Here is a 27904-nt window from a genome sequence, read left to right as displayed (position 1 = left end):
CATACATATGTATGTATGTATATATGTGTATACATATATATATATATATACATATATTATATATGTATGTATGTATGTATGTATGTATGTATGTATGTATGTATGTATGTATAGGCATAAATATGTATGCATGCATGCATGTATGTATGCGGATGGATGGATAGAAACCAACTTGCAGCCGCTCAAACGGGGCGTCCGCCCGGAAAGGAGGACATGAAGGTAAATAGGTGAAAGAAGAGCTGCATCGCTGCCCGGGTGCTTGGTGACGAGGCTCAGTACCAATGAGGGAAACCTTTCTTCTGGAGCCCCGCTCAGTTTTTCCCCGTGGGTTTTCGCTGACCAGCGACCACTCCCCTCCGTCCTCTAAATCGCCGACCGCGACGCGAAGCAACGGGAAGCCTGCGCGATGTTTTCAAGGTCGCTCTCCTCCTCGCTATAAATCCCCGACTCCGGGGCGTCGATCTCGCCACCTCCAGCTTCGTTCTATCGGTGAGTCCCGCTCTCCCCCGTCCTCTCTCCTTTCTCTTGCTCTTAAATCTTTTCTCTAGAGTTCAATTTCACGGTTCCTGAATCGATCCTCCGGCTATTTCCTGGAATTTGAAGTTCGATGGTTTCAAGAAAAATAGTCGAAACGATGTGGAGGATTTTGGTTTGGTTCTTGTGTTCTTGTTTTTCTCCGATGGAGACTTTGCATGTGCTTTCATTTCTTTGTGTCTGATGGAATCGAGGGTTCTTGATTCGTGGGTTTCTTTTGGATAGGTGTCGAGTGTTGAATTGAAAATTTGATGTTGGTGAGAAAATAGTCAAAACGGCTTTGAGTTGGGTTCCATGTTCTTGTTTCTTTGAATAATATATCGTTTGCCATTTTGAGTTTCTTTATGCCCGATGATATCTAAGGTTTCCGATTTGGGCTTTTATTTGGATAGGTGGCGGAATTTTAATTAAAATTTGATGTGTTCAATAAATTGTTTCAAATGATGCTAATGCTTCAATTTGGCTTCTGCGTACTTACTTTTTGATGGAATTTTTGTACGATTTTTAAACTATTGACTCTAAATGCTTCTGATCAATCAAGAATATGGTTTGGGTTTCTTTAGATGGCTGGTGAAAGTTGAATTAGAAATCTGATGTCTTCGTGAAATTATTCAAAATAATGTAACACCTTTGATTTAGATTTTGTTGTCCTATAGTTTTCTTCTGATGTATATTTTCTGTTACGTTGGAATTCTTGAGTGCCATTTGCTTGCATCTGATGGAATCCAGGGCTCTTGATTCGGGTTTCTTGGGATCGGAAGTGGAGTTTTTGTTTACCTTCATGGAGAGTGGAAAGATGGATTTGGCCTGTGGTCTTCTGCAATTGGATGCCTTTACTAGTGGTGTTGGTTCAAGCTCTAGGACAGCGAGTTCTTGGTTTAGATGTAGACGAAGCTGTTATAATTTTCTTGGAGAAACTGGGGTTTACCATAAGTCATGTTCTTTGAGGAGGATGGGAAAGTGTGGATCTGTTGGTGGTTGTGTGACATGGAATTCAGCTCGTGCAGGATACTTTGGTGATTTCTTTCATCTCTCTCAGCAGAAGAGATCTTTAGATTTTAATTTCTTCAACCCTCAAAAACTATCAAACACATCTGCTTTATTCAAGTGCCAGACAAATGATTCTTTGGCATGTGTTGATGGTAACACTCAAGATGTTGATAAAACAGAAAGCTCTTCTGGAGATGAGCAAAAGCATCTACATGACCATCTGAGTGCAGGATCCACATCTGTTGAAGAGCCAAATGGTTTGGGAGAGGAGGAAAAGGAGACCTACCAACCGGAGGATTTGAGTGAATTGCTACAAGAAGCTCTCAAGGAATTGGAAGCTGCTCAACTTAACAGTACAATGTCTGAGGAAAAGGCACAAAGGATATCCGAAATGGCAATTGCCTTAAAAGATGAAGCAGAAAGTGCTCGGAGGGATGTTATGTCTGCTGTTTCTACCATTCAGGAGATTGTCGATGAAGAGTATATTGCTAAAGAAGCTGTGCAGAAAGCCACCATGGCTCTTTCCATGGCTGAAGCGAGGCTGCAGCTAGCAATTGGAGCTTTGAGTTTCAAAACAGAACAAGCAGAATCACCTGAAACTTCTATGAGCAATGAGGAAGAAGCATTTTTATCTGCTCAGGAAGAGGCTGAGGATTGTCGGGCATGCTTGGCAAACTGTGAGGCAGAATTGAGAAGAATTCAAGCCAAGAAAGCAGCATTGCAGAAGGAGGTGGACAGATTGAGTGAGGTTGCTGAGAAGGCTCAGTTAGATGTTTGGAAGGCTGAGGAGGATGTGGCTATCATAATGCATCTGGCTGAACAGGCGGTGGCTTATGAACTGGAGGCCACTCAGCGCGTGAATGATGCGGAGCTTGCACTACAGAGAGCCGAGAAGGCCATTGTTTCTGCTGATGCTGCAGAGCAGCAAGCGTCATCTTTCGAAGAGCAGCTAAACCATGAAGAACCTCCTTTTGTGGAGGAGGTGAGCAAGGATGCTGCAGGTGATAGTACTACAGAGGGAGATGAAAAGTTGATTGATGATAACTCGTTGGCTGGTGATATAGCTGTTAAAAGCATTGAAGAACTCAAATCATCTGATGACATCGATGGTCAACGGAATGGGAAGTTGAGTTTGGATTCTCAGAAGGAAGCAGAGGTTGAGATGGAAAAGTCAAAGAATGTCTCACAGGCAAAGAAGCAGGACATGCAACAGAAGGACCTGACCAAGGGCAGTTCTTCACCTCTAAATGCTCCCAAAGCATTATTAAATAAATCATCTCGTTTCTTTTCTGCATCATTTTTTTCTTTTAAGGGAGAAGGAAAAGAGGTCACACCTGCCTTAGTGTTCCATAGGCTAATTACCTCTGCAAGGAATCATGCACCAAAGCTGGTTGTTGGCATACTGTTTCTTGGGATGGGGTGAGTTTTATGGTAAAGCATTAACTTTTATCATTTTTGCATTATAAGTTGTTTCTTTTCTCTTTTGTTATTATGACTATATGGCATGCTATTCTGCAAAACTTCAATATGCTGTACATGCTAGTGGCTGTACTACCACAAAGAACCATGTGTAAAATCAGTATGTCATTAACTTCTCACATTGCAATCTTTCTTTTTGATTGGTGTCTCAGGGTTTTTTTTCTCAATAAACGAGCAGAGAGGAAATCTCAGATCCTTTATCAGCCGGATATAATTACTGGTATCGAAGAAGTAACTTCAACTGCAAAGCCTGTTGTTAGAGCAATAAAATGGATTCCAAAAAGAATAAGAAAACTTATGGAGCTCTTACCTCAGGAAGAGGTATATATCTTTTTTTGTACTTAATTTTGCATCAGCCCTCAGATTATAGCAGCTTAACTATTATTTCCTTGGTGAACTATATCTTGCAATTTTTAATCTATAGTTATTGTTACAAATTTCAGGATAGCCATTCGATACTTCTATACTGAAACTATAACACAAATGTTGCATTTATGTTAATAAATATGTTGAATGATTGTTGTAATTTCTTTCCAGATAAAAGAAGAAGAAGCTTCCCTTTTTGACGTACTATGGTTACTACTAGCCAGTGTTGTATTTGTACCAATATTCCAGAAGATACCTGGAGGTAGCTAACATTGTCCTTGTTAAATTCTGTTATAAGATACTGCTGCTATTTTGTGTTTATTGATGTTGTTATCTGTGTGAATATTTCATTTTGACATCTACATCTTTGTGATAATGTATTCTAACTCTTGCAACCCAAGTTTGGTTGGCCTGCCGTACCGGCCCGTACCGGCCGGTACGTACTGGTCCGGCCTGGGACCGGTACCGGATCAACGTGGAATCCGGTACTGATAGTTGATCGTTGGAGAATCGGTATGAAACTGGTACGGACCGGTACGAGACCGGTATGGGACCGGTACATGCCGATCCCGGCCGCCACCGGTACGCCGATCAGTACGGTACGGCAGACCTTTGATAGAATGATGCTATAAAAACCTTCGATTATAGTGCCATTTTTCAATGAATATATGTACACTGGAAACTCTCACTGGGAACTTAAATTATGATAATTTCAAATGCATATTTGAAGCGTGTTTTTTTCATTTGTTATGTCTGTTGTATCTTATGGCTTGTTCTAGGTAGTCCTGTACTTGGATATCTTGCTGCTGGCATCCTAATTGGTCCTTATGGGCTGTCTATCATCCGTCATGTTCATGGAACCAAGGCAATTGCTGAGTTTGGAGTTGTATTTTTGCTATTCAATATTGGGCTCGAGGTATTATCTTGAAATTTCTCACCAAATTAATATAGGCTGCTTGTTAGATGTTCATTTCTTGACGGTCCACTTGTCAATTGAGTTCTGAAATACTTGATTCACAATTTGTAGCTTTCTGTGGAAAGACTCAGCTCGATGAAGAAATATGTTTTTGGACTGGGCTCGGCTCAGGTAATATCATTGTTTGGTGACCTTCATATAGCTGTCATTCTGCGCAAGCATTTCTTTCTCTACACTTAGTTGTTATTGACAAATTGCAGGTGCTGGTGACTGCAGTAGCAGTTGGCTTAATTGCTCGCTTTGTTTTTGGGCTACCAGGCCCAGCATCTATTATCGTTGGTAATGGTCTAGCTTTGTCATCTACAGCAGTTGTCTTGCAGGTATCAATGTATGATTTGTCTTCACTTTCTTTGTGTATTAGCTTATGCTTGCAAGTCTTCTTCTTTGCTTTGAACAATTTAATGAGTCATTGTGTTCTATGTTTTGGTTGGTTTTTTGCCAGTTCGTTAGTTGGCCTTACTGTTTCTTTTATCCTGTTTATTGTTGCAATATTGCATCCTGAAAGTTGGCTTCGCTATTTATAGTAAAGGAGTAAATTTGTGTTGTTATTATTTCTTGACCTAGAGTTTATCATTTCAACCAAATAGTATTGCTTATTTTTGTTATTCATCTGGTACTGTGCATACTTGATATTCCATTTTTGTTTGTGCTACTGATTTTGTTTCATTTGTGAATCCTCTGTTAATCTAGTGCATACTTGATATTCCATTTGTGTATGTATGTACATGTATGTATGCATACGTATATGTATATGTGTGTATATTTATATATGTATATACACCGCTCAATTGCATAATAAAATGTTCCTATTATGTAGAAGTTCTAGTAACTATCTTTGTATCCATTTGTACCTCTTCAGGTACTGCAAGAACGAGGGGAGAGCACATCACGCCATGGTCGTGCTACCTTTTCTGTATTACTCTTTCAGGTATCCTCTTCTTGGCAAGACCAAACTTTCCTTCACTGAGTTGGTTATCTGCCATTGAATGCTAATGTGACAGTGAAACTGTTCTTAAATTGTGACACATCTTTTTTCCTAGCTATATTTGGCTGTCTGTTCCTAGATAGGATGCTAATTCACATTCCATCCTACTGCTGCTTGTTTGCCTCCAGTTTTTCTTATGAGATTATGATGAACGAAAAATGCTATGTTAAGATATTATGCTTCCTGGCCTTGACTATCGCATCTGTTTGAAAAAATTCTAAGTTGGTTGCATCTTTGGAGTATAGTTAAAATGGCTCAGTGGTTTTGATGACAGTCTTTTTCATTGTTCTCCCCCAGGACTTGGCAGTGGTGGTTTTGTTGATACTCATACCTCTTATTTCACCAAATTCTTCCAAAGGAGGGGTAACCTTCTCATCTCATTCTTCTACTTGGAGATTTTCCGCTTGTCAGTATCCTACTATGTTTCTATATGCACACATGTTTTTGCTGTTCTAATTATGCTGGTTGGTTAGATTGATATCTTAAAAATAGCAGTCATGCATTGCTCCTTGTACTTCTTTTTTGTTATTTATACGTGAGCAAACCTTTTTTACTTCTCTCAGGTTGGTTTCCAAGCACTAGCAGAAGCGCTTGGAGTAGCTGCTGTAAAGGCAATAGTTGCTATCATTGCTATAATTGCTGGAGGGCACTTGGTAAGGCTAGTCCCTTGAAATCTAAAATTGCATTTGAAATGGCAGACTTGAATATGAAAGTTAATATTGTCCATGATTCATCGATTCCAATCTCTTGATCGGCATATTTGTCTGTGTCAAAGGGGTGTCTATTGGTTGGTGAAAAATGTGTGTATACATGATACATACATGCACATATGGACACATGCATCCATGCATATGTATGTATGTATGTGTGTCTAGGAACTTTGTTTTGCTTGAAATCTTGATTTTTGGTACCTCAGATTAATGGGTTTCCAATTTTCAGCACAACACTATGTGTCCTCTGTATTATACTGCCGTTGTTGATTCTTGGAAGTTTAGACTTGCCTGTGCTAATATAATTACCTGTGCTTCTATGCATAGTATTTTTTGGTGATAAGCTGAATTTTGCCAGTCTTTCTTCTGTGGTAGTCACATAGACATCAAGTGCTGGCCCATGCAAGACCAATACTGGAAGCTGGTGTAGATCAGAATGATACTTATCAATTTTTTTAATATTTTAAATTTAAAAGGGCTTTTCAAATTCTTTTTTTTTCCTTTTTGTCGTGGAATGGCATGTTCGTTGGCATGGCACAACATGATATGTGCTCGTAAGGATTGCACCATCACCAGTTTAAATTGCTGGACTTCTTCATCTCCATAGTTCTCTGACAATTTAAATGCTATCACACAAGGATTGGACCTTGCAAAGGCTATAATTAGCTGATTGAGTTAAATATTTACTACATCTGAATGTATTGAACAAGCTATTTCCATGAAAAAGAACATGATAAATGTAACCTTGACTTGACAGTGATTTAGCTACTGAACTGTCAGAACAAGCTATTGAACATGCTTGTCGATTTTGCTCAAAATTGCACATGACAATGATTCAGCTTTGTAGAAATTCAGAATTTCCATTCATTTATCTGTTCAATTACAAGATGCATTAACCTGACAATTATCTAATATTGCATTCTAACAGTTCCTTAGGCCAATATATAAGCAAATTGCAGAAAACCAGAATGCGGAGATTTTTTCTGCAAATACACTCCTCGTTATTCTGGGAACTAGTCTTCTTACAGCACGAGTAAGTGCAGCCATAGCATTTGTTCTTCCAGCAATTCCTCCAACTAATAATTTGCATTTCTCTTCTCCTGCCAGGCTGGACTCTCTATGGCTCTGGGAGCATTCTTGGCTGGTCTCCTGTTAGCAGAGACAGAATTTTCCTTACAGGTTGAGTCAGATATCGCCCCCTATCGTGGCCTCTTGCTAGGTCTCTTTTTCATGACAGTAAGTTCTCTTTGTTGACACCTGATAAGATGTTATAGTTTGTCATATATGTATTTACAGTAATTACAGTTTTGCACTGTACTTTCTTTGTTTGCTAATTTTACTGCCTTTTATATGTTGTAATCTTTATTTACACTGACCTAATCAGATCACCTTCTATAATTTTCTAATGATACCATTGACAATATTGGCATCCATTCACTTAAGATTTAACACATCACCCTCCTGCTCGGCCATTTATCTTTTCAGGTTGGAATGTCTATCGATGCAAAACTACTAATTTCAAATTTCTTGGTCATTTTTGGGACATTAAGTTTCTTGATTGCTGGAAAGGCTATACTGGTTGTCTTAGTTGGCAGAGTATTTGGCATTTCAAGTATAGCTGCAATAAGAGTTGGTCTTCTGCTTGCACCTGGTGGAGAATTTGCCTTTGTTGCTTTTGGGGAAGCTGTAAATCAGGTTGGTGTTTTTAAACTGAACACAATGTTTCTTGTATTTTTAGGTATTCTTGCATGTGTCAGCATCTCCATTAAGAGTCAACATGTTGCACTTGCAAGAACTAAAAATACGATATTGAGGCAAGAAAAGGAAAGATGCCCAGTTAGAGAACTTTTTTTTTTTTTTTGAGGGGGGTGGGGGGACATAGTGAAAGCTTAACTTCTTGTTTTTCCCATTTGTGTAGGGTATACTATCTTCTCAACTTTCATCTTTGTTGTTCCTGGTTGTTGGTATCTCAATGGCTCTTACGCCATGGTTAGCAGCTGGAGGTCAGTTTCTTGCATCTAGATTCGAGCAGAATGATGTCAGAAGTTTGTTGCCAGTAGAAAGTGAGGTATAACACCTGTTTTGATTTGTTATATTCTTAAGTTGGCAGATTGGTATTTTAAGTTCCATCATTTTGTTATATTTCACAAGATTCAGGCTGGTCACTGCTTTTCTTATGGTTAATTACTTGTTAATCTATTTGGAAATGAGAAATATATGTTGCGAAAAAACACTGGTCTAGCTTAATATGCTTGTATAAATGCTTCATTGACCTCAATATATCTGGGAAGGAAAATTGCTGATGTTAGGTTTTATGGACATGGACTTTATTTATAAGAAACAAAGACAGATGATGTTTGTGAATCAAGTTTCTGTGAATTGATTTAAGCTTAAGAGCAATGTTGATCAAGGTATGGATACTCAGTGATAAATATGGAGTTCTTGGAGATTATGTACCATTAAGCTTGAAGAAGAAGATAGGACTTGGTAAGGCAGAGTACATAAGTACAAAGAATCAATTTTTGTAGTTATATTAGAAAAAAGGACAGATTGTGCTATATTACATAACTAAATTTCTATGGAAATGCAAAATCAAGCTGAAAATATTTACAATGATTTGCTGTGGACTGTTTATGTGGACTATAGCTTTAATAATTAATACATCTGCATCATGATGGTCATGATGTTAAACGAGTCATTTTCCTTTAAGCTCAAAACAGATGTTGGAACAAAATTAAAAAGATAAGCAATCTTTTTCCTACCTTAACTATCCAGTTGAAGGGCTTAGAGGTTAGAAGAATTTAAATATTTTACTTCGTTGAGGAGGAAATTCTCAGTATTCAGTGCAGTCCTTATTAAGCATTAAGTACAATATTTTGATCAAAACAGTCCAAAAGATTAAGTGTATTTAAATGCAAGGTATTTGCTACAATATAATTTCCATATGAACATTCAGATATTCACATACCAGGTTTTAAAATGCCAAATCTTGTGTTCTTGTAGTGTCAAACAGAAAAATAAGTGTTATATTGAAGGCCTCTTCTCAGTCAAAGAAGAGATAAACATAACTTCTGATGCATTAATAATTTGGCAAAGATATAGCCAAGCATACAGATGCATACATGCTTCATATCAGGGTCGGCGGAACCGTCCCGAACTAGGTGGTTCCGGTCATAGGGTTCCGGCAACGGAAATGAAATCTATTGCCGGAGGGGGAGAAGGAGAAGGAAAGAGAGGAAAAGAGAGCGAGCGGGAGAGGGAGGGAGGCCGGCACCCGAGCCCGACCGCTAAAAAATTTCGCGATTTTTAATTAAAGTCGGTAAATCGTTTGCCGATTTCACTTAAAAATTGCAAATTTTTTAGCGGTTAGCCGCTGTTTCGAACGAAACAGGGGAACGGCCGTGGCCTCTGCTTACTGCCTGGGTTCCAGCCTCCGCCGACCTCCCTCCCTCTCTCTTCCTCTCTCTCTTTTCCTCTCTCAGTCTCTTCCATTTGCCCTCTCCCTCGCCTCTTCTACTATGTCGGTACAGGCCCGGCACGGCACGACATGGGGTCGTACCAACCCGTGCCGCCGGACAACCGGTCCGGTGCCCGGTATCAGCACAGTTGACCATACTTCATATGCATGTGCATGTCTAAAGGGACAAATATTTTAGAACTTTGGGATTTGTATGCTAAAAGGAGGGATGAGAAGGAAATATTTATCGTAAAAATAGTATAGATCTTGGTTTGCACATTGAACTTACTATCGATCGATGTGGTGTTCTAACTTATTTAATAAGTTGATTGTATGGCTTTTCTAATCATATGCTGGATAAAAATTTGTTGCATCTTACCCCATAGGTACTGTAATTACATTGATTGAGCTTGGTTTGCTAAATTGTTATCAAAGGTAGAAGGTCTCATTCAGGTAGTCTTTCCCCTTTTTTTTGTGTATACTTAGAATATTAGTAGGTGCATAATGTTGGGTTTATGTTATTTAAATTCTTAACTTGTTTGCTATGAGATATGAGTATTGTGGGCTAAATGTGAGTAAATTTTTCATCACATTGTTTTCTTTGTAGAGCTGTGGATTCTTTAATGGGGATTTTGTTAAATTATCGTTGAGCTCCAATATGGAAAGATGACATTTATTAGCATGTATGATTCTAGCCAATAATCCAGTTCTGATTGTTGGCTAATGCTCAGGATTGTATGTTTTGCATTTATATTACTCCCAGAAATTGTTTGATATCTGAATAAGTTTAGATATTTGTTACTTATGTCTAAATTTCTTGGATATATTTAACATTTGATATCATTTTTCTTATTATAATGTGGTTGCTTTCTCATCCTACATCTTTAAGATATATTGTGGATGTGGTTGTATGTATAGACTGACGACCTGCAAGACCATATTATCATATGTGGATTTGGACGTGCTGGGCAGGTGTTTTCGCTATTCTACTTTTTGACATTTTGCTATCATTTTTTAAGTAAATCAGTCCCAATCTATTTACTTTTATGTGTAATTTGTTTTTACTGATTTTTGTCAGATCATAGCACAACTTCTTTCAGAGAGATTAATTCCATTTGTTGCTCTTGATGTTAGAAGGTATCATTCACCTTCCCGTAGAATATGCGGGTAAAATTGGAATGTGATGTCTGTCAATCATGCTATTCATGACATGAATGTATACGATCCACATGCATTCACATGCACAGATAAGGAGATTGGTTTGTATACACCAGTAATGTTCAATGAAAATGTTTAAAAGAGAATGCCTCGTGATTTGATATTTTTTTCTGAAATGAACTTCTGTTCTGAAACGTTCCTTTTTCCTTCTTTGGCCTTTAGAACCTGAAATGGTCACTGAATGGGTGGTACATTTTAAAATCCCATTTTAAGCTTGTACACAATATACATGCTTTGAAAGAAAATTAAGTATCTATGCGTTGTATTGATTAGAGCCCAGTATTTTTGTTGATTGTCACCAATGAATACAATTCTCTGTATTATTGGTTGTTAATTAATTATTTTTTTTATCCATTTTATGTATATGTATATGTATATATTAAATGTGTATTATGTTCTTGGATTTATATTTCGGTCAGCATGGCATGATAGGGCAGATTCGTACCTGATGAGTGGCTGACCAGCATGCTGCACTAGCACAGTACCAGCCATATGTCAGTACTGGGCATGCTGCTGTGCTAGTGCATGCCAAGCGCTGGCAGGATGCAGCAACATACATATTGTACTGGTGCCAGGCCAGCACACAACTGGCACATGATACTTCAATTGTTCTTATGTTGAAATTTAGGACACATCATCTAAGATAATTTTTAACCAGTCATAAAAGGTGATGAATATTGTTCTTGGGTGCCGGCTGTGATCATAAGTGCACCAACAAAATATATCATTCATATGATATTCATCCTCAAATTGTTAGATGTATGCCCTAGAAGCCAATTTGGCTGACACATTGTTGATTCTAGGGACATAATTTTGTACTTGACTATTTATTATTGAATAAATAAAAGGCATCTTTTCATTCATATTGTTTATGTGTCTATGAATCGTCCAAGAAATTAATAAGATGATGATACATATTCTCAAGAGTTGAGAATTTGAGCCATGTATCATTGGTGATTAATTTCTAAATGCTCCTGATCAAAGGATCATCACGAGGACGGTGATCGATCCGATCAGTGCACATATCACTCTCCTTCTGGATGGACGAGACTTGAGTCCACAGTGTAGGGACACTGAAGTGATAGTGCAGGTGCTTGTTAGAGAACAAGGGTACTGAGCGTGACCAATACAAGAAGTCACTTGGATGTCTATCCACTCGTCAGTGACTTGCTTGATGTTGCAGTAGTGTGACTGGTCCTTTGACCTGCGGTGCTTCGGCTGCTCACAGTGGGGTTATTGTAGTTTGACTGCACACATACATGGTCCCTAGCCATATGGGTCCATGCAGTGTAGATTGGCTGCAGTAAGTTCACTGTAGGAGTAGGGTATGCACCTATATGGAATCTATCGACCTTGATAGATAAGGAGAGATCCTATGTGATTTATAAGACTGAGTTCGTAAGACCTCGGCCGGGGCAGTATGCACAGTGGAGAAAGAGTTTCTCACTATCGAACTCGAGTCGAATAAATCTTGACATATGACAGACGATGGGGTTTGACGAGTTGTCCATGACCTCCGTCCTGTAGGGATCCACGATAGTAGGACTGTATCACATGTTAACTGCACCTAGAGGTTCATCATTCCATTCTGCTGGGTAGCCACTACATGCTGCTAGGTGTCACTGGTGGATGGTGGGACTCATAGGGATTATCTTGATGATCGATAAACCCTAATGAGTTGAGTTGGAATCGTTCCAACCCATTGAAAGGAGTTTTCAATGATATAGTGATAGAGATCACAATATATCTCACTACCAGTCAGAATAGAACCTATGGGGTCACACACACTAGAAGTATTGACCGATCCGATGGTTGAAATCGTGATTAGGAATCACAAGAAATCAATTTGATTGATAAGAAGTTGAAGAAGAAACAAAGGGAATTAATTAATTAGACTTAAACACAAATCCTACTTCGGGAGGGATTCCTAGAGTCCTAATTGGATTAGGGCTGGGAATCCTAGTTGGAGTAGGACTGGAATTCCTACTTGGAATAGGATTCCTACAATCCTAATGAGATTAGGAATTTTGAATTAAAATTGGATTCCTACTTGGAGTAGGATTCCTAGAAATCCTAATTGGATTAGGACTTCGGATTCAAATAGAGTCCTAATTGGATTAGGACTAAAATTAAATACATCCTAATTAGATTAGGATTCCTTAAGTCTAAATTAATTATTAATCTAATGAATCAACATGACTCCTAATTGGATTAGGATTGAAGAGTTCAATTGAGTCATGGTTCATTCAAATCCTAATTGGATTAGGACTAGCATAGATTGAACCCAATTTGGCTAATCCTAATTGGATTGGGATTAAACCATAAGAGAGGCACCCAATCCTCTTTGGAAGAGGATTAGGGCATCACAAGAAGGAGGGTTCACGCCCCTCCTCCTCTCCTTGAGTGCGGCATGAAGAGAAGGGCCGGCGCCCCCCTTCCCTCTTAGGCAATATGTCTAGGGCTCCTAGATTGTAGGAGCCCTAGATGGCTTTATAAGGAGGCATGAGGCCGGCGCCCTAGCCAAGAGCTCTCTTCCTCCTCTTGCTGCCGCCACCAGCCCCCTCCTCTCTTGGTTCAGCCGCAAGCAAAGGGAGAGCAAAGTCCAAGCGTTGGCGTCATCCTCTTCCTCCAATCCTTCTTCCAACGCAGGGAAAAGAAAGAAGGCTGCAGAAGCTGTGTTCTTCTTCCTTGAGTCCCTTCTTCTTCTTCCTCCTCTCAAGCACTTTCAAGAGTTGAAAGAAAGAGAAGAGATCAGCCATCAAAGGAGTCTTTGCAAGGGAGCTAGCACCCCGGGAAGACAAGAAAGCTTTGATCGGTTCTCTACTTCGTGTGGATACCCGTAGAGGCCGGACGTTTGAACGGCTTCAAACGAACCCTCTTCCAAAACCACGAATTCAGATTCGCGGTGATCATCTACCCGCGCAAGGTGAAGATTTGATCTTCCTATTAGTTTTAAAAGGATTTAATTCTTACCTAATTACGAAAGGTCTCGAAACAACGTTCATGAGATGAACGTCGAACTCGTGCATGCCGATTCCGCTGCCATCTGAAAAATTTTTGAAATATCAGCGGCATGGGCGGGTTCCCAACAGTGGTATCAGAGCCTAGGCTTCGTAGATTAAGGTAAGAATTAAATATCTAAAGGCATATTAGATCTGAAAATTAAATGATCATGCATGCTGAAAAATTCTGCATGCAGATTTTTCAGGGGTGCTGATTTTTACATGCTGATTTTTATGTGATAAAAAGATGATTCTAATTGCATTGTTAATGGGATTACAAAGTTTAGAATCATGATTAGCATGATCAGCGACCTATGTCATGATATAATCAGTTAAGTTTCAGATCTGAAAATTATAATTGTAGCATACGGTGATGATCATAGGATTCAACCCCTTTTGGTATCAAATGTAATGACCTGCGATGTGATCTGCGATGTCATGTAATTTTTCAGATGCTTGCATGCATCTTATTTGATGTTTTGAGAGGCCTGCGTGCCTCCTAAAAGGAGATGTAAATTATTTTTATTTTTATTTTACATCTGGTTGTATTTCTGTGATGTGATGTACATCAACGATCAAGTTGAAGCAAAGGCATGAGATGAAAGGTGATCCAAGCGGTTGATGGCGATGGGATCAAGGGTTGATCAAGGATCGAATCAAGGAGGCTTGGAACCAATTCAAGAGTTGAAGACCACTTGATCAATTGATGTGCATGTGCTTGTAATACGACCTAATTAGAATCCATGATCATCACCTAGTTAAAGTTTAGCTTTAATTATTGCCGCGATTATAACTGCCTGCAATGCGCCGTTTGCATGTGATGTGAATGAGAGTCGGGTAGATAGGTCTACATGTGATGTAGCAAACCCAATTGAGACCTAAATCAAAACCTCCTCAATCAAGTCGAGAGTGAACCGACATGAGCAAGTCATATTAGATTAATTGATCTAATTGGTGTCTAGGAAAGCATGAAAGGTGGTTACTTAATTAGGACCTTACTCTCTGAGTAAGGGGAGCCTCCCACCTGCTTACCTGGCCAATTGTTCGATTACCTCTTATGAAAGGCTCAAGTTGCAAACACTAAGACCTGATTAACCAATATTAAGTCAATAGGTCTTCCACTGTAGTAGAGCTGCTAAGGCCTTTCTGATGTTGACTTGTCTCGGCTGGATACAGTGGTCAAGTTGCATTGGGGGGCTGGACCTCTCTATAGACATGAGATGTTGTAGGGTAAAGGTGGGGTTGGGCACCAATAACTGTTAGGTGAGGACCCAATGACGACTTTATTCCTACGGTTATACGGTGGGTCTGACTTAACTAAGAAATGGGACCAATAACTGTTAGGTGAGGTCTTCATGGCTTAGAGACCAAGTTGCACTGCAACATGCTTGAGAAGCATTGTACAAGAGTTGTACACTCATCCATCTATGTGTCACCAATAACTGTTAGGTGAGGTGGCATGTGAATTGGTGGGACCGCAGTACCCACTAGAAACCCTAGTCGTGTGGGATTTCCGTTTTCCTACCAGGGGAGTGTGAGGAATTCGAGAAAATAGTGGGAGTCATATTTGTTCTAAAAGACCTTAGGACAGATTAGGATCAAGTACAAGAGTCTAACTAGAATCTTTACTCTCTGCAGATACAATGTCGGCTTCAAACCCTTTGACCCGTATTCTTGAGACCAACCGACTGACCGGAACCAATTACAAGGACTGGCTTAGAAATCTCAAAATAGTTTTGGACTGTGAGAAGATAGGCTATATACTCGATTCAGATATCCCCACATTACCAGCACGTCCCACTGATGTTCAGCGTGAGATGCATAAAAAGTGGTTGGACGATGACATTAGAGTAAAATGCTATATGATGGCATCTATGTCTAATGAACTCCAATGCCAGCATGAAAATATAAAGACTGCTAGGGACATACTGGCACACCTACAAGAGTTGTATGGTGAGCAGAGTCGCACAGCTCGTTTTGAAGTGTCCAAGAGGCTTTTCAAAGCGAAGATGCGCGAAGGGCAGTCTGTCCATGATCACGGTCTGACCATGATCAAGGACCTAGAGGAGCTTGAGAAGCTCGGTATGGACATGCACAAGGAATTGCAAGTGGATTTGATCCTACAGTCACTTCCTGATTCATTTGGTCAGTTTATAGTAAACTACCACATGAATAAGATTGAATGCACTAAGACTGAACTAATCAACATGTTGGTAACTGCTGAGGGAGCCTTGAAAGGTTCAAGGGGCAATGTCCTCGCTGCTGAGTTGACTTCTGGTTCCAAGAGAAAGTCTACTTGGAAGAAAAAGAAGCCTGCAAAGAAGCAGAAGAAAGACAAGAAGCCAAAGAAGGAAGTTCAAAAGAAAAAGGCTAACGACAAAGGAAAATGTTTCCACTGCAATGTCGAAGGCCACTGGAAGAGAAACTGTCCTTCATACCTCGAGAGCCTAAAGAACAAGAAAGGTGACACACCTTCAGAAGGTATAGACTTGCTCATTATTGAAACTAATCTAACGGTTTCTTCTACTTCTAGTTGGGTTATAGATTCTGGTTCTAGTGCTCATTTGTGCACTACCATGCAGGGTCTAAAGGAAAGTAGAAGGCTGGCGGAAGGTGCGGTAACCCTTCGGGTTGGCAACGGGGCAAAAGTTGCTGCTGTGGCTGTGGGCACCTACCATCTGCGACTACCGTCTGGATTTAGTTTAATACTTAGAGACTGTTATTATGTACCTGTTGCTAGCAGAAATTTGATTTCTGTTTCATGTCTAGCACAGGAAGGTCATGTTTTTACATTTGACAAAGACTGCTGTTCTATTTATTTAAGAAATAAAATAGTCGCACGTGGTTTTATGATTGACAGTCTCTACCATTTACATATGGATGTATCTGTGAATGTTACCGAGCAAGATGTGAGTGCCAAAGGATCCAGAGATGAGATAAACCAAAAATATTTGTGGCACCTCAGACTTGGCCATATTGGAGAAGATAGAATGAACAAAATGGATAAAGATGGGCTTTTAGGTTCATTGACTTCCGAGTCATATCCAGTTTGCGAGTCCTGTCTTCAAGGAAAGATGGCTAGACTACCCTTTGTAGGACATGGGGAGAGGACCACTGAAATACTTACCCTAGTACATACAGATGTATGTGGCCCATTCGATGTGCTAGCCAGGGGACGTTATTCTTACTTCATTACCTTTACCGATGATTATTCACGGTATGGGTATGTGTATCTTATGAGACACAAGTCTGAATCCTTTGAAAAGTTCAAAGAGTTCAAGAATGAAGTAGAAAAACAAACTGGAAAACCTCTTAAGGCTCTTCGATCAGATCGGGGAGGAGAATACCTTAGTGGGGAATTCCGGGACTATCTCAAAGAAAACGGCATAGTCTCACAATGGACACCTCCGGGTACACCTCAACTCAACGGGGTGTCAGAGAGGAGAAATCGGACCCTATTGGATATGGTCAGGTCCATGATGAGCTTCACTGATTTACCTATGTTCCTTTGGGGAGATGCCTTACTCACAGCGATTTATTTATTGAATAGAGTTCCCTCTAAATCCGTTCCTACCACACCGTATGAGATATGGCATGGTAAGAAACCAAGTCTGGGTCATCTCAAGATTTGGGGGTGTCCGGCCCACGTCAAGCGACTACAGGCGGACAAGTTAGAGGCTAGGACCATAAGTGCTCGTTTTATAGGATATCCTAAAGAGTCATTAGGATACAATTTTTACGTCTCAGAGGATCACAATGTGTTTGTGAGCCGTCATGCCATCTTCTTGGAAAATCAGTTTATCCTTGATAGAGGCAGTGGGAGGAAAATTGAGCTTGAAGAGAAAGTCTCTGAAAAGCAACGAGTCATGGATCCTATAGAACCTATTCATAAGGAGCCAGTACACGATGTCCCTCAACCACCTCGTAGATCTAGTAGGGTCTCCCATCCTCCCGATAGATACTTAGGTATACTAGAAGAGGATACCGAGGAAATGTTCCTAGTGGGAGATAGGGATCACATACAGGATCCCAAAACCTACAACGAGGCGATATCTGATATCGATTCCAAGAAATGGCTGAAAGCTATGAAGTCAGAGATAGACTCCATGCATTCCAACCAAGTCTGGACCTTAGTAGATCCACCAGAAGGTATTGTACCTATTGGATGCAAATGGATCTACAAAAGGAAAATAGGTTCGGATGGAGAGGTAGAGACCTATAAGGCAAGGCTTGTGGCGAAAGGGTATAGTCAGCGCGAAGGTATTGACTATCAGGAGACCTTTTCACCTGTAGCCATGCTAAAATCCATCCGGACATTGCTTGCCATTGCAGCATTTCATGACTATGAAATCTGGCAGATGGATGTGAAAACTGCTTTCCTGAATGGATATCTTGATGAAGATATCTATATGGAACAGCCTTTGGGTTTCACTTCCAGTGATGGAGATCACAAGGTCTGCAAGCTGCAAAGGTCCATCTATGGACTAAAGCAAGCCTCTCGGAGTTGGAACACTCGTTTCGATGATGCAATCAAAACGTTTGATTTCATCAAAAACGAAGAGGAACCATGTGTTTATAAAAAGGTTAGTGGGAGTGCTGTCATTTTTCTCGTACTGTACGTAGATGACATTCTCCTGATTGGGAATGATATTCCCATGTTAACCTCGGTCAAGGTCTGGTTGTCAAAAGAATTCTCCATGAAAGACCTTGGGGAAGCATCCTATATTTTGGGAATAAAGGTCTATAGAGATAGATCTAAAAGGATGCTTGGCCTTTCACAGAAGATGTACATAGAGGAGGTGCTGAAGAGGTTCAGCATGGAAAACTCCAAGAGGGGTCTCTTACCCCTAAGGCATGGAATTCATCTCTCCAAGAAGATGTGCCCCAACACATCTGAGGAGATTCAACGCATGAGCAAGATTCCTTATGCATCAGCAATAGGAAGCCTCATGTATGCCATGCTATGTACACGACCTGATATAGCTCTTGCTGTGAGTGTCACAAGCAGATATCAGTCGAATCCAGGTGAAGAACACTGGACAGCTGTGAAGAATATTCTTAAGTACTTGAGAAGAACTAAAGATTTATTCTTGGTTTTTGGAGGATCATCAGAGTTAAAGGTAGAAGGGTACACAGATTCAGACTTCATGACTGATGTCGATGACAGGAAGTCAACATCTGGATACGTATTCTTGTGCAATGGTGGTACGGTGAATTGGAAGAGTTCTAAACAACCGATCATTGCTGATTCTACTATGGAAGCCGAATACATCGCCGCCTCTGAAGCTGCTAAGGAAGGCTTCTGGTTCAAGAAATTCATTGCAGAGCTGGATGTGATGACATCAGATGCCATAACACTCTACTGCGATAACAATGGCGCCATAGCCCTTGCTAAGGAGCCAAGGTCTCATCAGAAGTCTAAGCATATAGAGCGGCGCTTTCACCTCATACGCGACTATGTGGAGAAGAAATATGTAGAGGTGCAGAGAGTAGACTCCGCGGATAACGTGGCAGACCCTTTCACTAAGCAGCTGAGTCAGCAAAAGACTGAAGCCCACCTTGAGAAGATGGGCCTAAGATATATGACCAATTGGCTTTAGTGCAAGTGGGAGATTGTTAGATGTATGCCCTAGAAGCCAATTTGGCTGACACATTGTTGATTCTAGGGACATAATTTTGTACTTGACTATTTATTATTGAATAAATAAAAGGCATCTTTTCATTCATATTGTTTATGTGTCTATGAATCGTCCAAGAAATTAATAAGATGATGATACATATTCTCAAGAGTTGAGAATTTGAGCCATGTATCATTGGTGATTAATTTCTAAATGCTCCTGATCAAAGGATCATCACGAGGACGGTGATCGATCCGATCAGTGCACAGATCACTCTCCTTCTGGATGGACGAGACTTGAGTCCACAGTGTAGGGACACTGAAGTGATAGTGCAGGTGCTTGTTAGAGAACAAGGGTACTGAGCGTGACCAATACAAGAAGTCACTTGGATGTCTATCCACTCGTCAGTGACTTGCTTGATGTTGCAGTAGTGTGACTGGTCCTTTGACCTGCGGTGCTTCGGCTGCTCACAGTGGGGTTATTGTAGTTTGACTGCACACATACATGGTCCCTAGCCATATGGGTCCATGCAGTGTAGATTGGCTGCAGTAAGTTCACTGTAGGAGTAGGGTATGCACCTATATGGAATCTATCGACCTTGATAGATAAGGAGAGATCCTATGTGATTTATAAGACTGAGTTCGTAAGACCTCGGCCGGGGCAGTATGCACAGTGGAGAAAGAGTTTCTCACTATCGAACTCGAGTCGAATAAATCTTGACATATGACAGACGATGGGGTTTGACGAGTTGTCCATGACCTCCGTCCTGTAGGGATCCACGATAGTAGGACTGTATCACATGTTAACTGCACCTAGAGGTTCATCATTCCATTCTGCTGGGTAGCCACTACATGCTGCTAGGTGTCACTGGTGGATGGTGGGACTCATAGGGATTATCTTGATGATCGATAAACCCTAATGAGTTGAGTTGGAATCGTTCCAACCCATTGAAAGGAGTTTTCAATGATATAGTGATAGAGATCACAATATATCTCACTACCAGTCAGAATAGAACCTATGGGGTCACACACACTAGAAGTATTGACCGATCCGATGGTTGAAATCGTGATTAGGAATCACAAGAAATCAATTTGATTGATAAGAAGTTGAAGAAGAAACAAAGAGAATTAATTAATTAGACTTAAACACAAATCCTACTTCGGGAGGGATTCCTAGAGTCCTAATTGGATTAGGGCTGGGAATCCTAGTTGGAGTAGGACTGGAATTCCTACTTGGAATAGGATTCCTACAATCCTAATGAGATTAGGAATTTTGAATTAAAATTGGATTCCTACTTGGAGTAGGATTCCTAGAAATCCTAATTGGATTAGGACTTCGGATTCAAATAGAGTCCTAATTGGATTAGGACTAAAATTAAATACATCCTAATTAGATTAGGATTCCTTAAGTCTAAATTAATTATTAATCTAATGAATCAACATGACTCCTAATTGGATTAGGATTGAAGAGTTCAATTGAGTCATGGTTCATTCAAATCCTAATTGGATTAGGACTAGCATAGATTGAACCCAATTTGGCTAATCCTAATTGGATTGGGATTAAACCATAAGAGAGGCACCCAATCCTCTTTGGAAGAGGATTAGGGCATCACAAGAAGGAGGGTTCACGCCCCTCCTCCTCTCCTTGAGTGCGGCATGAAGAGAAGGGCCGGCGCCCCCCTTCCCTCTTAGGCAATATGTCTAGGGCTCCTAGATTGTAGGAGCCCTAGATGGCTTTATAAGGAGGCATGAGGCCGGCGCCCTAGCCAAGAGCTCTCTTCCTCCTCTTGCTGCCGCCACCAGCCCCCTCCTCTCTTGGTTCAGCCGCAAGCAAAGGGAGAGCAAAGTCCAAGCGTTGGCGTCATCCTCTTCCTCCAATCCTTCTTCCAACGCAGGGAAAAGAAAGAAGGCTGCAGAAGCTGTGTTCTTCTTCCTTGAGTCCCTTCTTCTTCTTCCTCCTCTCAAGCACTTTCAAGAGTTGAAAGAAAGAGAAGAGATCAGCCATCAAAGGAGTCTTTGCAAGGGAGCTAGCACCCCGGGAAGACAAGAAAGCTTTGATCGGTTCTCTACTTCGTGTGGATACCCGTAGAGGCCGGACGTTTGAACGGCTTCAAACGAACCCTCTTCCAAAACCACGAATTCAGATTCGCGGTGATCATCTACCCGCGCAAGGTGAAGATTTGATCTTCCTATTAGTTTTAAAAGGATTTAATTCTTACCTAATTACGAAAGGTCTCGAAACAACGTTCATGAGATGAACGTCGAACTCGTGCATGCCGATTCCGCTGCCATCTGAAAAATTTTTGAAATATCAGCGGCATGGGCGGGTTCCCAACACAAATATCCAGAAATCTCATGCTCCTGTTTGTCTTTAAAAGCCACTGTCCATCTCTTGTCATCTCAATGCACTCTCAAATAGGATCTAGTACCTGTAATGATATCTTCTTGTTCAGAGTAGCCTTCTTATAGATTTTTCTTTTACTAACAAAACATGCATGAGATAGTTTATCATACATAGATATATAGCTAGATAATAGAGCTCCCTTTGTGTGTGTGTGTGTGTGTGTGTGTGTGTCTTTGTCTTGTCTGTATCTCTCTGTCTGACAAGCTGGATTTGACATGGACCTCCCCAGTTTCTTTATATTCAGAATATATGATACACCCTACACAAGCAGCTGATCTACGTAAGTCCAAGGGATGAACATCTTTGTTGTCGCTAGAAAAAAGCGGAAAGCCGTGAATGAATTTGGAATCAAATAATGTTGGCGTTGTATTAATGGGTGATGGTTTGATGATACAAGAAGGAAGTTCTGTAAAAGCAACAGGAAGAATTGCTCAGATACCTGTGAGTGTTAGAGCTCTCTTCAACCTGCTCATGGCTAGATCGATCGGTTTCAGGTCTGTTGATTATGCCTGATCTGATGGAGGAAATCCTGATCCACCAATCCCAATTGGCATCCCAGTACAAACGGGGAGCATCCAAGATTTCCTTATATTCGACCATGTCACATAACGGTTCCGCTATCAGGCAGGACCCCAGACATAAGAGTGCACTAAATTTGATAACTTATTAAGGGAAAGACGAAGTAAGAGCATGCTATTGAAGACGTTGCAATATATGTCGGGGAGGCCTCCGTTGATTGTGTACGAACAAAATAATACTGGCTTAAGCTTTCGAACGGCTTTCTTGGGTTGCTTTAAGAGGAGATTTACGGAAAGGATGTTGCTCAGAAATTGTTGCTGGTATAACAAAGAACAAATCAATCAGTATATTCCAAGTTCAGAGTTCAAGCACTTATCTTAGTTTCCAAAAATAAGTTCTAAATCAAAGGAAAGGTGGTGTAGAAAAAAAAGGTTATTTTCCCATCCCTCTTGAGAAGTTTAGCTATGAGGCTGGCAACTTGGCATCTTGTGTATAGCATGAGTTATGTGTCACTCTTCTTTCTTCTGTAAGCCATCAAATATCTGTGTGAAAACATCATAGGTCACCAAGAACCCCTTTCCATGAGCCATTGACTCCACCCACTATCTGCCCATGGTTTTCTTTAGCATAGTTACAGCTAATTGGATCAAGGTTCGCCGTCTCGGTATCGGACCCCGTATCAGTGCCACATTATTACTGTGTCGGTACGCTACGGTACAAAATTTTTCCAGCGTACGGAGTATCGATGCGCCCAAGGTCCGCCGTACCGGTACCGGTCGGCGTACCGGTGGCCGGCCGGACCGGTACGGTACCGGTCCGGTCCGGTACGTACCGGCTGGTACCGGTCCCGTACCGGCCGGTACGCACCGGCTGGTACCGGTCCCGTACCGGCCGGTACGCGGTGGTTTCAAAAACCACAGCGCGCGGCGCTGTGGTTCTAAAAAAAAAAAAAAAAATCGTACCGGGCCGGTTCGCACCGGTACGAGGCCGGTACCGGCCGGTACGGGCCGGTACGGCATTCCATGGATGCGCCTCCTGTACTGTATATCAATACTGAACTGGTACGGTACAATATGCCTCGTACCTCCAGTTTGGCCTGGCGCAACAAACCTTGATATTGAACCTATGCTCCCAGAAGTTTCATTTTCAATCTTTAGATGGATTAAGTGCTCCTCCAGCAATAATAGGCTTGTATCGCCTTCCCATTTTGAACCTTCACAAACTACTGTTATTTTCCATCCTCTTCTACTTAGCAAACATCAGAATTTTGCTTGCTCTATCACTTTGAGACCTTTTATCATTTGGCCTGCTCAAAAGTCGGTGCCTTGAACATTATATGGTCTTGGACCTCTCAAAGATCTTATCAGGCACAATGCCTCTTCATTGAAAACTGCAGCTGTCATCAACCCTTGGTCATTCTCTAGCAATGGTTAGATATATGGTAGTAACATAAGCCATCTACCATCTTAGGAGTCCTGCTGAAAATGTGTTTTCACTTTCTCTAGATGTATCAAACTGTTGTGTTTGGTGCAACTCTCTCGAGGGCAGCACTTGGTAATTCATCATTTATAACTTCATTAATAAATCTTTTCAATGTTCTGGTATTGTTAACAAGATCAAAAAGGAGTTCATATCTAAGTAGACTGTTGTGTACACATTTCTTGTTATAAAATATCACATTGCATTATGGTTGTTTTTTCTTGTCTTTCCCCATGCAAGGCCAGGCAACAAGTCTTTAACAACAAATCTTTTAAGATCGGTCACCCACAGGATAAAATTATTCTGCCTATCAAGTATAAGAGTAGCAATACCAGGGAATTAAAAAGGCCCAAAAAACTATAAATTGCAAAAATAAGTTAAAATAAATATATTAATCCCAAATCGAATAAAAGGGTATTCCAATATAATGCATCCTTATGCTCCCCATAATATCACTTCAACTGTTTTCACTATAGCACTGCATAGTGTTTTTAACAATCTGTGACAATTATTTTATAGGTAAAATGTCTGCAATAGGTCTCACTTTTGCAGCTAGGAGAATTAAGATGTTGATAATGCAACCACACTACATCCTAACAGGGTAACTGGGTAAAAGAGGAGCAAAACTTTTTATCGCTTGCTCAATTAATTGATATATTTGACAAGGATTTTTTTTTTTACCGGTTCCTAAAATAAAATGGTTCATCTGTTCCACAAACAAAAAGATCTTTCTTCCTTTTGGCTTAAATTTTAGTTGTTGAGTTATTTTTTTTACATTTGGAAAAATTCTAAAACTTTTCCCATGTTACATTGTTGTTACCAGTGACCGGGTCGCTGTTGGACGCGCACTTGATCTTCCCGTTTATTTTGGGGATGCAGGGAGCCGGGAGGCAAGAAAAATTTCTCAAATTTTAGAACATAATGACTATGTTGATTACTTTGCATGACATCTTTATGAAAATAATTATTGACAGATTCTTCATAAAGTTGGGGCTGAGAGAGCTTGTGCTGCTGCTATAACTTTAGATACTCCTGGTGCAAATTATAGAACTGTTTGGGCACTGAGCAAGTATTTTCCAAATGTAAAGACATTCGTGTGGGCCCATGACGTTGATCATGGCATTAATTTGGAGAAGGCAGGTGCGACTGCGGTAAGTGATACATACAGTAACAATTCCATGCCAAGGCTAAATTAAAAAAAACCAAGACCAGCTTAACTAAATCTTAACCTGAATCAGAAATAGAATATACTCCAAGAATCCATCTAATATTTAACTATCAACAAGAATTTGTATATTATTCTAACCAAATTGAATATTCAAAACTCTCAAGGTTGTCCCAGAGACCTTGGAACCAAGTCTCCAGTTAGCAGCTGCTGTCCTTGCACAGGTAAAGAAGAACAAATATTGCTGTTATTGGTTTGACATGGCTCCCCAGTTTCTAAGTGACAGAATATTGCTTTCATTTGTCTTTATCTTCCGATTGCTACTTGTGCAGACCAAGTTGCCCATGGCAGATATTGCAGCAACAATCAATGAGTTCCGAACCCGCCATCTCTCTGAGCTTACAGAGGTAACACAAGCATTACCATTTGTGTCCCCATATAATTTATCAGTCACGAGCCTTCTATTTTTCCTTAATTTTTACGGCTTCAATTTCTGAATTGCTCTTTTCTTCTGGTCCTTTTCAAAATTAAGATATTTGGCTATTGCATTTTTTTCTTGTGACAGAATAGGCATGGATGGACAGAGTAGTTCACTATGGTAGCATTATATCTATAATAGCCATTTAAACTGTTTCAGCCTCTAACTATCAGGATATGCCAATTCAGGGTGCTGCATCCACTTTGGAAGCTCTTTAGAATTTCCCTCCAGCAACCACTTCAGTAGTGTTTTTTTATTATAAAAATGTTTAGGTACCTTTTTCCTGCACCGGCATCCAAAGCTTCGCTTCCAATTCCTGTAATTAAATCCACCCTTATTACAATATGCAAATACAGAGTCAAAATGATGATGATAGCTATTATTTTAGACTGTTAGTGTTTCAGGATTTTAATAATATTCCACATATTGGTCCTTTAAAAGAATGTATTTATATTGTTTAGACAGAAAAGATTGTTATGCTAAAAATAGTAATAAAAATAATGATATTATCAATGCTATGAATTGTCATATGTCATAATGGCTAATAAAATCCATTGTCGATAAAAAAAGGTTATGTTTAAGACATTTTGCTTAATATTCACCCTGTATAACTGTTATATCAATTCAAAACTTTTGGGATGCAAGGTTGTTAACTGCAAATAATGGTCTTCTTATAATTATGTTAGATGTAATTAGGAACATAATATTTTATAAGCTTCATCTTTATCTGTGTGTTTATGGTTTAAACTATGATGAATCAAGAGGTTTGAGAATGTTCTTTAATTGGCTCCTTGGTGTTAACTCTATATGAACTGATGTAAGCTTGGCCTGAGCAACTTATATAAAGAGACGGACTTGCCATGAAATCTGAAAATCCAATAGACAAGTAGATAAACTATCTTATTTGCATGCAGTTTGAGTTGGTAAACAAACCATTATCAAACAACTATAACTCTCCATTGAATTTTTCATCTAAGTATTGAATTGGGAATTCTGAATATCTAGGATGGTAGAAGCGCAGGGACCAATGAGTCCTTTTTTGACTTTTAAACACCTGTATCTTGAATGATAGTGATGTTGTCGTACCTTTTGGATGGTATTCTCTATCTATTCCCATCTTTCTTGCAACAGTTTAGAGAAAGAAACACGAGGCAGTGTATTATACAAAAAAGTGTATATTATTAAGCTCTCCCTTTTGAGCAACCTACTGATGAGTCATCAAAATCTCAAGTCACCACCATTCAAAAACTTTGGTTTGATTTTTAGTTTTGCATGAATGAAGTGACTGTCAGTTTCAACAATTTTGATTAAATTATAAACAATAAAGTGTATAAACTAAAAGTGAAAATAGAAAATAACCAAAAAAAAAAGTCAACAAAACAAACTAGACATCATCTTAATATAAGAAGGGCGGCCTAGTACACGAGGCTCCCATCATTGCGGGGTCTAGGGAGGGTTAGATGTACATAGCCTTCCCTCTGCATGCTTTCGAACCTATGACTTTTAGGTCACAATAGAGCAACTTTACCATCATGCTAAGGCTCACTATCAAAATTAATATAGAAAATTTAAAATAAAATGGTCCCTCTGCAGGGCTCGAACTTGCAACTTTGGCTTATAAGACCAACACCCTAACCGAGTCATGAGACCAAGTACTCATCATCTTAACATACACTATATATTGTTGGAGGCCTTTGATTTATCGTTTCTCAACGTTCACACTGAAACAATCAAAAAATTGTTTTAAAGAAAATCATGTTTAGAGTGCCACATATCATAAAATCATTTGATGGAAATCCAATATTTGACTATCAAAAAGCCTGTAAGATTTGAGTTTTAGGTTAGCTGAACCATGAATATCATTGAATTTAGTTAAAATTCAGCTAAATCTTGTTTGAAAAGACGATAGAAAAACATAACTTGGTCAATTTAATAGTGACTCGAGACTTTGTGACTTGGCAGAGTCACAGGTAAACGTGGCAACCTTTCTAAGTATAACACTTGATCAATAGGCTGGCAATCACATTAAAGTGATAATTAAATAGCGATCTGCAACTTCAGATTTTATTAGTGAAGTGTTGCAATGAGTTCCTACCATTCAGTAATGACTTTTTTTTCTGCAGTTATGTGAGACAAGTGGAAGCTCGCTTGGTTATGGATTTTCACAGGTTATGTCCAAAGACTCCAAACCAAAGCCTCAGACTTCTGATCCTGATGAGAATGAAGTTGTTGAAGGAACATTGGCGATCTAACACTGGAACTGGGTGATAACAAAATTTTTGAAATCTGTACAGCTGATAATTCATTTCAAAAGCTAAAATTGTATAGAAAAAATGGGGAAAGTTGTAAGTGCCTTCCATTAATGAAAAAAAAAATTGTGCTAGTTTTCTAATGATTGCTATAATTTAGTGTAACATTGAGCTTGTACTTCAGGTATTGTTTCAGTATCTTCTGCCTTTAGTGCAGAAAAATCCAAAACTTTTACTTAATATCACCAAATACTACAGAAAAATGGCAGAAGTTTA

General features: G+C 39.8%; 1 protein-coding gene across 7 annotated transcripts; it reads left to right on the top strand.

The window, feature by feature from the left end:
* Positions 1–151: 151 nt before the first annotated feature.
* LOC103719405 (K(+) efflux antiporter 2, chloroplastic-like) lies at positions 152–27771 on the top strand. 7 transcript variants are annotated; one of them, XM_008808622.5, is made up of 21 exons: positions 152–489; positions 1264–2943; positions 3156–3324; positions 3541–3631; positions 4149–4285; positions 4397–4456; positions 4546–4665; positions 5205–5273; positions 5628–5693; positions 5894–5983; positions 6969–7073; positions 7148–7276; positions 7526–7735; positions 7959–8108; positions 10416–10469; positions 10576–10634; positions 24560–24626; positions 24711–24887; positions 25069–25125; positions 25234–25308; positions 27503–27771. In XM_008808622.5, the coding sequence occupies exons 2-21, from the start codon at positions 1316–1318 to the stop codon at positions 27629–27631; spliced, it is 3642 nt and encodes a 1213-aa protein (XP_008806844.3). In that variant the 5' UTR covers positions 152–489; positions 1264–1315; the 3' UTR covers positions 27632–27771. The 7 variants fall into 7 exon arrangements, 2 of the variants coding, with proteins under 2 accessions (XP_008806844.3, XP_088568928.2); XR_605964.5 differs by having other exon boundaries at positions 156–489; positions 10387–10469; XR_015974154.2 differs by lacking the exon at positions 10576–10634 and having other exon boundaries at positions 156–489.
* Positions 27772–27904: the final 133 nt, after the last annotated feature.

Source organism: Phoenix dactylifera, chromosome 16, assembly GCF_051530095.1.
Source record: "Phoenix dactylifera cultivar Ajwa chromosome 16, Ajwa_hap1_PhDact_Kaust_v1.1, whole genome shotgun sequence".
NCBI lineage: Eukaryota > Viridiplantae > Streptophyta > Magnoliopsida > Arecales > Arecaceae > Phoenix > Phoenix dactylifera.
Note: the sequence above shows the minus strand (reverse complement) of the source record. Positions and strands in the feature narration are given on the sequence as shown.